The 17261-nt window shown below is 41.9% G+C and overlaps 1 protein-coding gene across 4 annotated transcripts in view; it reads left to right on the forward strand.

Moving 5' to 3' along the window:
• Positions 1-17261, forward strand: part of LOC121558156 (unconventional myosin-XVIIIa-like) — a 153285-nt gene that overhangs the window by 69828 nt on the left and 66196 nt on the right. For 3 of the 4 annotated variants that reach the window (XM_045211603.1, XM_045211605.1, XM_045211608.1), the window contains 4 exons: positions 11083-11094; positions 15026-15199; positions 15424-15514; positions 15797-15989. In XM_045211603.1, the coding sequence (XP_045067538.1) occupies positions 11083-11094; positions 15026-15199; positions 15424-15514; positions 15797-15989 (470 nt within the window). The remainder of the gene's footprint in view (positions 1-11082; positions 11095-15025; positions 15200-15423; positions 15515-15796; positions 15990-17261) is intronic. The other variant, XM_045211602.1, reaches the window with a different exon arrangement.

Raw genomic sequence — 17261 nt, forward strand, 5'->3', positions numbered from 1 at the left:
CTATGACAGACAAAATGAGAAAAAGAAATCCAGAAAATCACATTGTAGAATTTTGTAATGAATTTATTTGCAAATTATGGTGGAAAATAAGTATTTGGTCAATAACAAAAGTTTCTCAATACTTTGTTATATACCCTTTGTTGGCAATGACACAGGTCAAACGTTTTCTGTAAGTCTTCACAAGGTTTTCACACACTGTTGCTGGTATTTTGGCCCATGGTAGGCTTTGTTACTTTGGTCCCAGCTCTCTGCAGGTCATTCACTAGGTCCCCCCGTGTGGTTCAGGGATTTTTGCTCACCGTTCTTGTGATCATTTTGACCCCACGGGGTGAGTTCTTGCGTGGAGCCCCAGATCAAGGGAGATTATCAGTGGTCTTGTATGTCTTCCATTTCCTAATAATTGCTCCCACAGTTGATTTCTTCAAACCAAGCTGCTTACCTATTGCAGATTCAGTCTTCCCAGCCTGGTGCAGGTCTACAATTTTGTTTCTGGTGTCCTTTGACAGCTCTTTGGTCTTGGCCATAGTGGAGTTTGGAGTGTGACTGTTTGAGGTTGTGGACAGGTGTCTTTTATACTGATAACAAGTTCAAACAGGTGCCATTAATACAGGTAACGAGTGGAGGACAGAGGAGCCTCTTAAAGAAGAAGTTACAGGTCTGTGAGAGCCAGAAATCTTGCTTGTTTGAAGGTGACCAAATACTTATTTTCCACCATAATTTGCAAATAAATTCATAAAAAATCCTACAATGTGATTTTCTGGAATTTTTTTCCTCATTTGTCTGTCATAGTTGACGTGTACCTATGATGAAAATTACAGGCCTCTCTCATCTTTTTAAGTGGGAGAACTTGCACAATTGGTGGCTGACTAAATACTTTTTTTCCCCACTGTACAGTGCATTCGGAAAGTATTCAGACCCCTTGACTTTTCCACAGTTTGTTACGTTACAGCCTTATCCTAAAATTGATTAAATTGTTTTTTTTGTAAATGTATTAAAAATTTAAAACGGAAATATCACATTTACTTAAGTATTCAGACCTTTCCTCAGTACTTTGTTGGAGCACCTTTGGCAGCAATTACAGCATTGAGTCTTCTTGGGTATGACGCTACAAGCTTGGCACACCTGTATTTTTTTTGGTACCCTTCCCCAGATCTGTGCCTCGACACAATCCTGTCTCGGAGCTCTATGGACAATTCCTTCGACCTCATGGCTTGGTTTTTGCTCTGACATGCACTGTCAACTGTGGGACCTTATATAGACAGGTGTGTGCCTTTCCAAATCATGTCCAATTAATTTAATTTACCACAGGTGGACTCCAATCAAGTTGTAGAAACATCTCAAGGATGATTAATGGAAACAGGATGCACCTGAGCTCAATTTCGAGTCTCATAGCAAAGGGTCTGAATACTTATGTAAGGTATTTCTGTTTTTTATTTTTAATACATTTGCAAAAATGTATAACCTGTTTTTTCTTTGTCATTATGGGGTATTGTGTGTAGGTTGATGAGGACATTTTTGTATTTAATCCATTTTAGTATAAGGCTGTAACGTAACAAAATGTGGAAAAAGGGAAGGGGTCTGAATACTTTCCGAATGCACTGTATGTACAGCGTGTGTGTGTATGTACAGTGTGTTTGTGTGTGTGTGTTATTTCCCAGAGATAAGGAATACATACTCAAATGAAGCGCGATTGCGTCGTAAATTATATTTGCTTCTCATCCATGAGTCGCTTAATTAAATAATGAGTTCAAAGAAATGAACAGGCGCACATGCCGAGCCATTCATTAGGCCTCCGAGAGAGGAGTGCTAACTTTGTTCTCTCGCTGTGCATAAAGTCCTTTTGAAGTTGTTTAATTTATAAAACTGTTGGAGTGTTGAATGTGTGCAGATATCTCTCTTATGTTAATAAAGACCGATATAATAGCTGTGTCTCTGTGCTGCTAGTCTAGAGAATGTTTATTAATGCTCTCTGATATTGCCTCCCCCGCAGTCACAGACCTAGACGAATGTGGTAATGAACTTTTTAGAATCATTAGGCTCCAGACTGCCCCATCTCCATAGACTGTACTCTCTGTGTGCGTGCGTGTGTGCTGTTTTTCTTTCATATACACAGGGCTGCAGCAGGGTTTTGAGTTGGGTGTAATCATGAAGCGGGCGGGGGGTGGGCTGGGGGAAGACCAGTCTCATGTCAACAACCGTTGCCACGCTTGCACTCACTCACACATTCTGTCATGTCCCTACTGGCTGTTCTCTCAAACTCATACTATTTTATTCTCTCCCTCCCCCGCTCTCTCTCTTTCTCTGACTATCTCTCTCTTGTTCTATCTCTCTATCTATCTCTATCTCTATCTCACACCACTCCCCTTCTACTACTACTGCTAATACTGATAATATTACTGCTATTATTATTATTACTACTACTACTACTACTACTACTACTACTACTACTACTACTACTACTACTACTATACTGAACAAAAATATAAACGCAACATGTAAAGTGTTGGTCCCATGTTTCATGAGCTGAAATAAAAGATCCCAGAATTTTTCCATACGCACAAAAAGCGTATTTCTCTTGTGCACAAATTTGTTTACATCCCTGTTAGTGAACATTTCTCCTTAGCCAAGATAATCCATCCACCTGACAGGTGTGGCATATCAAGAAGCTGATTGAACAGCATGATCATTACACAGGTGCACCTTGTGCTGGGGACAATAAAAGGCCACTCTAAAATGTGCCGTTTGTCACACAACACAAGGCAACAGATGTCTCATGTTTTGAGGGAGCGTGCAATTGGCATGCTGACTGCAGGAATGTCCACCAGAGCAGTTGCCAGAGAATTTAATGTTCATTTCTCTACCATAAGCCACCTGCAACATCGTTTTAGAGAATTCGGCAGTACGTCCAACTGGCCTCATAACCGCAGACCACGTGTAACCACGCCAGCCCAGGACCTCCACATCCGGCTTCTTCACCTGCGGAATGGTCTGAGACCAGCCACCCGGACAGCTGTTGAAACTGAGGAGTATTTCTGTCTGTAATAAGCCCTTTTGTGGGATAAACTCATTCTGATTGGCTGGGCCTGGCTCCCCAGTGAGTGGGCCTATGTCCTCCCTGCCCACCCATGGCTGCGCTCCTGCCCAGTCATGTGAAATCAATAGATTAGGGCCTAATTTATTTATTTCAATTGACTGATTTCCTATATGAACTGTAACTCAGTAAAATTGTTGAAATTGTTGCATGTTGTGTCGTTTGTTTTTGTTCAGTATACTACTACTAATACTACAGATACTACTACTACTACTGCTCCTAATAATACTACTACTACAACTGCTACTACTACTATGGCTACTACTACTACTACTGCTACTACTGCTCCTAATAATACTACTACTACTGGTACTACTGTTACTACTACTACCACCACTTCTACTACTACTACTACTACTACTGCTACTACTGCTCCTAATAATACTACTACTACTGGTACTCCTGGTACTACTGTTACTACTACTACCACCACTACTACTACTACTACTACTACTGTTACGACTACTACTACTATCTGCTCTCATCAGCTGATTGGTTCCACAGCAGGGTTTGGTCCTACCAGCAGAGGGCAGTGTGTACATGCTTCTCTCCATGGCATGATGCTGTTGATTGATCAACGCTGTGGGAACTAAAGGATTAGCGTCCATCCATCTATTTAACACTTCACTTCACGCTATAATGTCCTCTTTTCCATACCTGTTAAAAGGGTGATTTTAACCAACCTCCCTGTGTTCCTTGGTCCCTTAGCACAATTTTCTCTTTACAACAGGGGTGGCTAACGACAGTGTTTGGGGACTGCAGGCTTTTGTTCCAGCCCAGCACCAACACGCCTGAGAAAACTAGACACGTTCTAATTTGAAGATCATGATTAGTAGATGTATGTGTGTTAGAGATGGGCTGGAACAAACTGCAGCTCTCCAGGACCAGGAGCAGGTCTTTCCTCCTCTTAGCATGCCCACGGTATCTTCACTCACATGGTTTTCCTGCCTGCGCCTCAGAGCATGGATGGTGTTAGTTCTATTATATACACTGAGTGGACAAATCATTAAGGACACCTTCCTAATACTGAGTTGCTCCACCGCCTTTTGCCCTCAGAACAGCCTCAATTCGTTGGGGCATGGTGTCAAGCGTTTCACAGGGATGCTGGCCCATGTTGACTCCAATGCTTCCCACAGTTGTGTCAAGTTGGCTGGATGTCTTTTGGGTGGTGGACCATTCTTGATACACACGGGAAACTCTTGAGCGTGAAAAACCCAGCAGCGTTGCAGTTCTTGACACAAACCGGTGCGCCTGGCACCTACTACCATACCCTGTTCAAAGGCACTTAAATATTTTATCTTGCCCATTCACCCTCTGAATGGCACACATACTGTACACAATCCATGTCTCAATTGTCTCAAGGCTTAAAAATAATTTTTTACCTCTCTCCTCCCCTTCATCTACACTGATTTGAAGTGGATTTAACAAGCGACATCAATAAGGGATCATAGTTTCACTTGAATTCACCTGGTCAGTCTATGTCATGGAAAGAGCAGGTGTCCTTAATGTTTTGTACACTGTGTATGGTAACATGTCTGTTCTCCAGTGATACATGTCAGTTGTTAATAAATGAACTGAATGCTACCAAAAATAATTTATTGAAACTGGTTACAAATGACGGAGTCACCCATGATTCACCAAATTATATTTTGAAGGAGGAAACAAAGTACTTTAAGGATATGTTTTCGTTTCAGTCGCCTCCATCTCCTTTAACTGAAGCAAATTGTAGAGATGTTTTTTCTATTGATAATGTAAAATTAACAGCCATACAGGAAGACTAATGTGAAGGTGAAATTACAGAGGAGGAACTTCTGGATGCAATTAAAGACTTTAGGTCCTGGAAAACTCCAGGGTAGGATGGCATACCAGTTGAGGTATACCAAACCTTTTTTGATATACTCAGAGGACCGTTATTCACATGTTTTAACCACTCCTATGTAAATGGTAGGTGATCAGACACTCAAGAAGAAGGTCTGATTTCATTATTACTGAAACAGGATACAAGTGGAAAATATTATCCTGTTCCAGTCCATTAAAAAAATTGGAGGACTCTTACACTTCAGAGTTGTGATGCAAAAATTCTAGCAAAATGTATAGCGCATATAATTAAAAAGGTATTGTCGGACATTATTCATTCTAATTAGACAGGTTTTTTACATGGGCGATACATTGGAGATACAGTGGGGGAAAAAAGTATTTAGTCAGCCACCAATTGTGCAAGTTCTCCCACTTAAAAAGATGAGAGGCCTGTAATTTTCATCATAGGTACACGTCAACTATGACAGACAAAATGAGATTTTTTTTCTCCAGAAAATCACATTGTAGGATTTTTAATGAATTTATTTGCAAATTATGGTGGAAAATAAGTATTTGGTCAATAACAAAAGTTTCTCAATACTTTGTTATATACCCTTTGTTGGCAATGACACAGGTCAAACGTTTTCTGTAAGTCTTCACAAGGTTTTCACACACTGTTGCTGGTATTTTGGCCCATTCCTCCATGCAGATCTCCTCTAGAGCAGTGATGTTTTGGGGCTGTCGCTGGGCAACACAGACTTTCAACTCCCTCCAAAGATTTTCTATGGGGTTGAGATCTGGAGACTGGCTAGGCCACTCCAGGACCTTGAAATGCTTCTTACGAAGCCACTCCTTCGTTGCCCGGGCGGTGTGTTTGGGATCATTGTCATGCTGAAAGACCCAGCCACGTTTCATCTTCAATGCCCTTGCTGATGGAAGGAGGTTTTCACTCAAAATCTCACGATACATGAACCCATTCATTCTTTCCTTTACACGGATCAGTCGTCCTGGTCCCTTTGCAGAAAAACAGCCCCAAAGCCTGATGTTTCCACCCCCATGCTTCACAGTAGGTATGGTGTTCTTTGGATGCAACTCAGCATTCTTTGTCCTCCAAACACGACGAGTTGAGTTTTTACCAAAAAGTTCTATTTTGGTTTCATCTGACCATATGACATTCTCCCAATCCTCTTCTGGATCATCCAAATGCACTCTAGCAAACTTCAGACGGGCCTGGACATGTACTGGCTTAAGCAGGGGGACACGTCTGGCACTGCAGGATTTGAGTCCCTAGCGGCATAGTGTGTTACTGATGGTAGGCTTTGTTACTTTGGTCCAAGCTCACTGCAGGTCATTCACTAGGTCCCCCCGTGTGGTTCTGGGATTTCTGCTCACCGTTCTTGTGATCATTTTGACCCCACGGGGTGAGATCTTGCGTGGAGCACCAGATCGAGGGAGATTATCAGTGGTCTTGTATGTCTTCCATTTCCTAATAATTGCTCCCACAGTTGATTTCTTCAAACCAAGCTGCTTACCTATTGCAGATTCAGTCTTCCCAGCCTGGTGCAGGTCTACAATTTTGTTTCTGGTGTCCTTTGACAGCTCTTTGGTCTTGGCCATAGTGGAGTTTGGAGTGTGACTGTTTTGAGGTTGTGGACAGGTGTCTTTTATACTGATAACAAGTTCAAACAGGTGCCATTAATACAGGTAATGAGTGGAGGACAGAGGAGCCTCTTAAAGAAGAAGTTACAGGTCTGTGAGAGCCAGAAATCTTGCTTGTGTGTAGGTGACCAAATACTTATTTTCCACCATAATTTGCAAATAAATTCATTAAAAATCCTACAATGTGATTTTCTGGATATTTTTTTCTCATTTTGTCTGTCATAGTTGACGTGTACCTATGATGAAAATTACAGGCCTCTCTCATCTTTTTAAGTGGTGGCTGACTAAATACTTTTTTTCCCCACTGTAATATAAGGCAAGTACTGGAAACAATAGAACACTAGGAAAAATCTGGGAAACCAGGCCTGCTATTCATAGCAGACTTGGAAAAGGCATTTGATAAATTACGACTGTGGTTTATATATAAATGCCTGGAGCATTTCAATTTTGGACAATCTCTTATAAATTGGGTTAAAATCATGTATAGTATCCCTAGGTGTAAAATAGTAAATAATGGCTGTTTCTCAGAAAGTTTTAACCTGTCAAGAGGAGTGAAACTAGGTTGTCCACTATCGGCATATCTATTTATTATTGCCATCGAGATTTTAGCTATTAAAATCAAATCCAACAATAATATCAAGGGATTAGAAATCCAGGGCTTAAAAACAAAGGTGCCATTGTACACTGATGATTCATGTTTTCTTTTAAATCCACAACTTGAATCCCTCCACAGCCTCATAGAGCATCTAGATACATTTTCGAACCTCTCTGGATTACAACCAAATTATGATAAATGTACTATATTACGTATTGGATCACTAAAAAATTAAATTTTTACATTACCATGTAGTTTACCAATAAAATGGTCTGATGGTGATGTGGAAATACTCGGAATACATATCCCAAATGAAATAAATGATCTCACTCCAATAAATGTTAATAGAAAGTTAGCAAAAATAGATAAAATCTTGCTACCACGGAAAGATAAATACCTGTCAATTTGTGGAAAAATCACCCTGATTAACTCTTTAGTATTATCCTAGTTTACCTATTTGCTTATGGTCTTGCCTACGCCTAGCGAACAGTTTTTTAAATTATATGAGAAAATAATATTCAATTTTATTTGGAACGGCAAGCCAGACAATATTAAACCGGCCTATTTGTATAATGAATATGAATTCGGAGGACAGAAATGATTAAATATTAAAGTATTAGACCTATCACTAAAAGCTTCAGTCATACGTTTACATTTTACATTTTAGTCATTTAGAAGACGCTCTTATCCAGAGCGACTTCATACAAAAGTTATACTTAAATCCGAACTGGTTCTCTAGCAAATGAGTAAGATTGTCTCACCCAATGTTCAAGAATGTCCCTTTTCCCTTTATTCAGATTACAACCTCTCACTTTAAGTTATTTGAAAAGGAAATAATCTCCCAAATATCACTATTTCTAAAACAAGCCATAGAAAGTTGTTTGCAATTTCAATTTAATCCTCCAGAAACGACAGAACAAATAATGCAACAAATATTGTGGTTAAACTCAAATATACTAATTGATAAAAAACCTTTTTTTTTTTGACAAAATGTTTAAAAAAGGTATAATCTTCGTAAATGATATTACATATGGAAATGTCTGCTCTACCCAAAATTACAACCAAATAATTGCAGCATTACCGCAAAAATGGAAAAGGAAAGTGGAAGGGGGAAAAAGTAAGGAACTTGTCTGTCGGCCCTGCATTAAATAATATAATTGGTTAAAGAAAATTGTGATAAATAAAAAAGTATACCAGTTTAATTTAAGGACCAAAGGATTGACAGCCGTCCCATATAGATTGCAAAATAGTTGGGAAGAGATTTTTGACGTACCGATTCCATGGCATAGTGTTTATGAATTGATACGCAAAACGACGCCGGATTCAAAACTTAGAATTGTAAAATTTTTTCATTATTATATAAAATTATTGCTACCAATAGAATGTTATTTATATGGGGGATACAATCTTCCCAGCTCTGCAGATTTTGCTGCGAAGAGACAGAATCATTAGATCATTTGTTTTGGTACTGTCCATTTGTAGCTTGTTTTTGGACACAGGTCCAGGAATGGCTAAAGGATTGCAATATTTACCTGGAGCTAACCTTGCAGATAGAACTACTGGGTGATCTGAAAAGATCTGTAGAAACAATGAGAATAGAAAGGTTCAGAACTTTTGTAAAACATCACAGTACAGTTGAAAAATATATGGCAAATAGAAATCCAATATGGATGGTGTTAAGAGATAGATGGGAGTTGTTGAATGGCGCTGAAGGATGGGACTAATAACAACAACTAATAACAACAAGATAACTAATGTAAAGCATTCTGTGTCCATAATAAATATATAGGTTATAGGTTGAGAGCTTTTGTGAAAGAGCACAGTTAGAAAAATATGGCATATAGAAGCAAACCAGATGGACATCATGAAAATGATCGGAGGAAGTTCAGGAGTAAAAACAAACAAAATATAATTATTGTAGAATTTGACTGTGTCCATAAAATGTATATAGTATGTATGGGCTGGAAGTAGAGGCCTAAGCGTTGTTGTTCACTAGTTTACTCCAATTGGGGAAGGGGTGGTGGGGTTGGAAAGTAATGAAGGGAAATATCATTTAAAAAAGGATATGTATGTGTGTATGGATGTATGTATGTATGTATGTATATATGTGTATGTGTATGTGTATATGTGTATGTGTGTATATATACAGTGAGGGAAAAAAGTATTTGATCCCCTGCTGATTTTGTACGTTTGCCCACTGACAAAGAAATGATCAGTCTATAATTTTAATGGTAGGTTTATTTGAACAGTGAGAGACAGAATAACAACAAAAAAATCCAGAAAAACGCATGTCAGAAATGTTATAAATTGATTTGCATTTTAATGAGGGAAATAAGTATTTGACCCCTCTGCAAAACATGACTTAGTACTTGGTGGCAAAACCCTTGTTGGCAATCACAGAGGTCAGACGTTTCTTGTAGTTGGCCACCAGGTTTATACACATCTCAGGAGGGATTTTGTTCCACTCATCTTTGCAGATCTTCTCCAAGTCATTAAGGTTTCGAGGCTGACATTTGGCAACTCGAACCTTCAGCTCCCTCCACAGATTTTCTATGGGATTAAGGTCTGGAGACTGGCTAGGCCACTCCAGGACCTTAATGTGCCTCTTCTTGAGCCACTCCTTTGTTGCCTTGGCCGTGTGTTTTGGGTCATTGTCATGCTGGAATACCCATCCACGACCCATTTTCAATGCCCTGGCTGAGGGAAGGAGGTTCTCACCCAAGATTTGACGGTACATGGCCCCGTCCATCGTCCCTTTGATGCGGTGAAGTTGTCCTGTCCCCTTAGCAGAAAAACAACCCCAAAGCATAATGTTTCCACCTCCATGTTTGACGGTGGGGATGGTGTTCTTGGGGTCATAGGCAGCATTCCTCCTCCTCCAAACACGGCGAGTTGAGTTGATGCCAAAGAGCTTCATTTTGGTCTCATCTGACCACAACACTTTCACCCAGTTCTCCACTGAATCATTCAGATGTTCATTGGCAAACTTCAGACGGGCCTGTATATGTGCTTTCTTGAGCAGGGGGACCTTGCGGGCGCTGCAGGATTTCAGTCCTTCACGGCGTAGTGTGTTACCAATTGTTTTCTTGGTGACTATGGTCCCAGCTGCCTTGAGATCATTGACAAGATCCTCCCGTGTGGTTCTGGGCTGATTCCTCACCGTTCTCATGATCATTGCAACTCCACGAGGTGAGATCTTGCATGGAGCCCCAGGCCGAGGGAGATTGACAGTTATTTTGTGTTTCTTCCATTTGCGAATAATCGCACCAACTGTTGTCAACTTCTCACCAAGCTGCTTGGCGATGGTCTTGTAGCCGATTCCAGCCTTGTGTAGGTCTACAATCTTGTCCCTGACATCCTTGGAGAGCTCTTTGGTCTTGGCCATGGTGGAGAGTTTGGAATCTGATTGATTGATTTGCTTCTGTGGATAGGTGTCTTTTATACAGGTAACAAGCTGAGATTAGGAGCACTCCCTTTAAGAGTGTGCTCCTAATCTCAGCTCGTTACCTGTATAAAAGACACCTGGGAGCCAGAAATCTTTCTGATTGAGAGGGGGTCAAATACTTATTTCCCTCATTAAAATGCAAATCAATTTATAACATTTTTGACATGCGTTTTTCTGGATTTTGTTGTTGTTATTCTGTCTCTCACTGTTCAAATAAACCTACCATTAAAATTATAGACTGATCATTTCTTTGTCAGTGGGCAAACGTACAAAATCAGCAGGGGATCAAATACTTTTTTCCCTCACTGTGTATGTATCTATATATTTGCGAGAAAAAATACATAAGGGGGGTTGGAAGTGATGCAGACAATTACATTGATGGAAGTTACAATCTATCTGAAATATTAAAGCTGATCTACCCCATAAAAAAATGAACTGTGTTTCTAACCCCCTCTCTCTACTTGCATGTTTGCATGCTGCGCCCTTTACATGCAGAGGCTGATGAAGGTAATGAAAAAAACAACAACATTAAAACCTATCTTTCTTTCTTTTTTTCTAACATAGTCTTGTTGTTATGTCGTCTTTCTTAATGCATTTATCACGTTTTGTCACTAGCGTTTTTTTATTGTTTTCTTTCCTCTCTCGCTCTCCCTCGCTCTCTCTCTCTCTTACTTTGTCTCATGAATCAGAACTTTGTTGTCCTTTAAAGTTCTCTGTCTGATTTCTCTCCATGTCGCCTACTTCCAATTCCACAGCACTGTTATTATTATTCAGACCCAAACCAAAAGCAAAGCTTGTTCATTTGAACCTGTTTGGTTTGTCCCCCCATCCCCTCCCCAACCCACAGGGGAACTTTCTAGTTGTTTGTGTCAGAACATTGTTTTGATTCTCTATGTTCTAACTGTCTCACTAGTCTAGAATGTTCTTCTTGGGCTCTGTGGCAGAGTGTTGTTTGATGAGAGGTTAGAGGCGACCATATTGCCTGAGTCGCTGTGTCTCTGTGTCTTTCAAAGCGCTCCAGAAAACAGTGGGGGTGATCTGCCACACGGAGCCAGTAACATGGGGAGACTGAGAGTTGTTGTAAAACCAGCTAACAGTGCTTAGCAGTCTAGTCTCAGGGTTGTTCAGTTCAATCCTGCCCTTTTACCCATGGTGGTTATTCCAGTCTACCAGTCTTTGGTAGAGGAGGCCTCAAAGCTCAAAAGATTGGCTGCAGTCCAAACTGAAAGTAGACAGCCCTCGGCCCTAAACCCTCAGCCGAGTGTACCTTAAATGTCCGTTGTCCAAGCGAGGGAGAGTGATGATCGAAGAGGCAACGTCCTTGGTGGAAATCTTGAAGTTGAGCTAAAAAACAACCAACCTAAAGCTATTAATGTACCTAGCAAGCTAACATAGCTACCTAGCTAGAGTTACCCATACTAGCAGGCTAGCTAGTTTTATAGTTTGGTCATTTATTCCAATACATTTCAGAATTCCCCAAAATATTTGTATTAAGCTAGCTACGTTTTATAGGCTCCGCACTCCGAGACTAAGCCAATTTGCGAACTCTAAAATCAATGTCATATATATATATATATATATATATATATATATATATATATATATATATATATATATACACTGCTCAAAAAAATAAAGGGAACACTTAAACAACACATCCTAGATCTGAATGAATGAAATAATCTTATTAAATACTTTTTTCTTTACATAGTTGAATGTGCTGACAACAAAATCACACAAAAATTATCAATGGAAATCAAATTTATCAACCCATGGAGGTCTGGATTTGGAGTCACCCTCAAAATTAAAGTGGAAAATCACACTACAGGCTGATCCAACATTGATGTAATGTCCTTAAAACAAGTCAAAATGAGGCTCAGTAGTGTGTGTGGCCTCCACTTGCCTGTATGACCTCACTACAACGCCTGGGCATGCTCCTGATGAGGTGGCGGATGGTCTCCTGAGGGATCTCCTCCCAGACCTGGACTAAAGCATCCGCCAACTCCTGGACAGTCTGTGGTGCAACGTGGCGTTGGTGGATGGAGCGAGACATGATGTCCCAGATGTGCTCAATCGGATTCAGGTCTGGGGAACGGGCGGGCCAGTCCATAGTATCAATGCCTTCCTCTTGCAGGAACTGCTGACACACTCCAGCCACATGAAGTCTAGCATTGTCTTGCATTAGGAGGAACCCAGGGCCAACCGCACCAGCATATGGTCTCACAAGGGGTCTGAGGATCTCATCTCGGTACCTAATGGCAGTCAGGCTACCTCTGGCGAGCACATGGAGGGCTGTGCGGCCCCCCAAAGAAATGCCACCCCACACCATGACTGACCCACCGCCAAACCGGTCATGCTGGAGGATGTTGCAGGCAGCAGAACGTTGTCCACGGCGTCTCCAGACTCTGTCACGTCTGTCACATGTGCTCAGTGTGAACCTGCTTTCATCTGTGAAGAGCACAGGGCGCCAGTGGCGAATTTGCCAATCTTGGTGTTCTCCGGCAAATGCCAAACGTCCTACACGGTGTTGGGCTGTAAGCACAACCCCCACCTGTGGACGTCGGGCCCTCATACCACCCTCATGGAGTCTGTTTCTGACCATTTGAGCAGACACATGCACATTTGTGGCCTGCTGGAGGTCATTTTGCAGGGCTCTGGCAGTGCTCCTCCTGCTCCTCCTTGCACAAAGGCGGAGGTAGCGGTCCTGCTGCTGGGTTGTTGCCCTCCTACGGCCTCCTCCACGTCTCCTGATGTACTGGCCTGTCTCCTGGTAGCGCCTCCATGCTCTGAACACTACGCTGACAGACACAGCAAACCTTCTTGCCACAGCTCGCATTGATGTGCCATCCTGGATGAGCTGCACTACCTGATCCACTTGTGTGGGTTGTAGACTCCGTCTCATGCTACCACTAGAGTGAAAGCACCGCCAGCATTCAAAAGTGACCAAAACATCAGCCAGGATGCATAGGAACTGAGAAGTGGTCTGTGGTCACCACCTGCAGAACCACTTCTTTATTGGGGGTGTCTTGCTAATTGCCTATAATTTCCACCTGTTGTCTATTCCATTTGCACAACAGCATGTGACATTTATTGTCAATCAGTGTTGCTTCCTAAGTGGACAGTTTGATTTCACAGAAGTGTGATTGACTTGGAGTTACATTGTGTTGTTTAAGTTTACCTTTTATTTTTTTGAGCAGTGTATGTATATATATATATATATATATACACTACCGTTCAAAAGTTTGGGGTCACTTAGAAATGTCATTGTTTTCGAAAGGAAACCAGAAACTAAACACTCTAATGTATTTGTCCTCTTGCTCAGTTGTGCTCCGGGGCCTCCCACTCCTCTTTCTATTCTGGTTAGAGCCAGTTTGCGCTGTTCTGTGAAGGGAGTAGTACACAGCGTTGTACGAGATCTTCAGGTTCTTGGCAGTTTCTTGCATGGAATAGCCTTCAGTTCTCAGAACAAGAATAGACTGATGAGTTTCAGAAGAAAGTTATTTGTTTCTGGCCATTTTGAGCCTGTAATCGAACCCACAATCGCTGATGCTCCAGATACTCAACTAGTCTCAAGAAGGCCAGTTTTATTGCTTCTTTAATCAGCACAACAGTTTTCAGCTGTGCTAACATAATTGCAAAAGGGTTTTCTGATGATCAATTAGCCTTTTAAAATGATAAACTTGGATTAGCAAACACAATGTGCCATTGGAACACAGGACGGATGGTTGCTGATAATGGGCCTCTGTACGCCTATGTAGATATTCCATTAAAAATCAGCCGTTTCCAGCTACAATAGCCATTTACAACATTAACAATGTCTACACTGTATTTCTGATCAATTTGATGTTATTCAAAGACATTTCTAAGTGACCCCAAACTTCTGAACGGTAGTGTATATATATTTTATTTAGCAAGCTAGCATCATAATTTTGTCTGACATGCCGAAAATGCAGCCGTGTTGATTAAATATGACACTTCGCGGCCACCGCAGTATGACACGTGAGTACAGTTTGCGTTTAATTGTGGGTCATATTAACCCCACAAGTGATCAAAGTTCTTCACTCGCTCCCTCGAGCTAAATCGAGGGCCGAGGGGGCAACGTTAGTGTTATGAACTGGTTTCGACAGGGATTCCCCCAAGGGAAAGTGGCTAGCGCGAGGGCTGAGGGGGTAAAAATAAAGTGTTTGGACTGCAGACATGAAGTTGTTTGTTAGCGTTTATTAATGTACCTTTATTGTGATAGAAAAACACAAGGCTCCAACCAACTTAGCCACAAAACCAATGTGTTTATCTTTGAGCTACAGTATGGAAGAGATCATTGAGTTAATTCTAATAGCCTGTGATTAGGGGTGGGAATTCTTGTTCTGCAAAGGCTAGGTTGGGTACAAGCTTTTGTAGTTGAAAGTTCTGAATTGTGTATCCTGTCCCTGGTCCCCAGCTGGCCGTAAGCAGTTTGCCCGTCATGAGTGGGCCCAGAAGGCAGCCTACCTGCTGGGCTGCACCCTGGAGGAGCTCTCCTCTTCCATCTTCAAGCACCAGGCCAAGGGGCCCATACAGAGGTCCACCTCCTTCCGCGGGGGGCCCGACGAGGCCGGGGCAGGAGACAGCTCAGGTAAGGGACCTTCAGTGACCACCAGTCTCCAATATGAAGTTGAATGAAATAAATAGAATAGAATGACAAACTAAAGGCTATGCGTGTGCTTTTTAACTCACAACTCCCTTTCTCTCGCTCTCTCACTCTCTCTCTCGCTCTGTCTCACGCTCTCTCTCTCGCGCGCTCGCTCTCTCGCGCCCTCTTTCTCGCGCTCTCTCTCTCTCTCTCTCTCACTCTCTCAGGCTCTAAGATCACAGCCCTGGATTGTCTGGAGGCCATGGCTTCAGGCCTGTACTCAGAGCTCTTCACCCTCGTTATCTCCCTCGTCAACAGGTCTGTCAGCTCATCTCTCTTTTCTCCTCTTTCTCATATTTCTTACTTTACCGTTATTTATCTACAGTATCTCTTTCTTTCTATTGCTCTGATTTCCATCATTTTCTCCGTCTTTCTCTCCATTTGCCTCTGTCTCTGTTTTTTTCTCTCACTCCCTCTCTTTCAGTACTCCCTCTCTCTGCTTTTGTACGTTTTGCTCTAACCCATTCCTCTCTGTCTCTGTCTGTCTGTCTGTCTCTCTCTCTCTCTTTCTGTGTTCTGATCCTTTGTATTGTGTGTCAGAGCTCTGAAGTCCAGTCAGCACTCTCTGTGCTCTCTGCTCATCGTGGACACACCGGGTTTCCAGAACCCTCGCATGGCCAAGCGCCAGCGCGGTGCCACCTTCGAGGAGCTGTGCCACAACTACGCCCAGGAGCGCCTGCAGACCCTGTTCCACGAACGCACCTTTGTACAGGAGCTGGAGAGATATAAGGAGGTGCAGTGATATACAGTGCCTTGCAAAAGTATTCATACCCCTTGGCGTTTTTTCCTATTTTGTTGCATTACAACCTGTAATTTAAATTGATTTTTATTTGGATTTCATGTAATGGACATACACAAAATAGTCCAAATTGGTGAAGTGAAATGAAAAAAATTACTTGTTTCAAAAAATTCAAAAAAATCTATAACGGAAAAGTGGTGCTTGCATATGTATTCACCCCCTTTGCTATGAAGCCCCTAAATAAGATCTGGTGCAACCAATTACCTTCAGAAGTCACATAATTAGTTAAATAAAGTCCACCTGTGTGCAATCTACGTGTCACATGATCTCAGTATATATACACCTGTTCTGAAAGGCCCCAGAGTCTGCAACACCACTAAGCAAGGGGCACCACCAAGCAAGCGCCACCATGAAGACCAAGGAGCTCTCCAAAAAGGTCAGGGACAAAGTTGTGGAGAAGTACAGATCAGGGTTGGGTTATAAAAAAATATCAGAAACTTTGAACATCCCACGGAGCACCATGAAATCCATTATAAAAAAATGGAAAGAATATGGCACCACAACAAACCTGCCAAGAGTGGGCCGCCCACCAAAACTCACGGACCAGGCAAGGAGGGCATTAATCAGAGAGGCAACAAAGAGACCAAAGATAACCCTGAAGGAGCTGCAAAGCTCCACAGCAGAGATTGGAGTATCTGTCCATAGGACCACTTTAAGCCGTACACTCCACAGAGATGGGCATTACGGAAGAGTGGCCAGAAAAAAGCCATTGCTTAAATAAAAAACGAAGCAAACACGTTTGGTGTTCGCCAAAAGGCATGTGGGAGGCTCCCCAAACATATGGAAGAAGGTACTCTGGTCAGATGAGACTAAAATTGAGCTTTTTGGCCATCAAGGAAAACGCTATGTCTGGCGCAAACCCAACACCTCTCATCACCCAGAGAACACCATCCCCACAGTGAAGCATTGTGGTGGCAGCATCATGCTGTGGGGATGTTTTTCATAGGTAGGGACTGGGAAACTGGTCAGAATTGAAGGAATGATGGATGGCGCTAAATACAGGGAAATTCTTGAGGGAAACCTGTTTCAGTCTTCCAGAGATTTGAGACTGGGACAGAGGTTCACCTTCCAGCAGGACAATGACCCTAAGCATACTGCTAAAGCAGCACTCAAGTGGTTTAAGGGGAAACATTTAAATGTCTTGGAATGGCCTAGTCAAAGCCCAGACCTCCATCCAATTGAGAATCTGTGGTATGACTTAAAGAT

The sequence above is a fragment of the Coregonus clupeaformis genome, chromosome 5 (assembly GCF_020615455.1).
Source record: "Coregonus clupeaformis isolate EN_2021a chromosome 5, ASM2061545v1, whole genome shotgun sequence".
Taxonomy (NCBI): domain Eukaryota; kingdom Metazoa; phylum Chordata; class Actinopteri; order Salmoniformes; family Salmonidae; genus Coregonus; species Coregonus clupeaformis.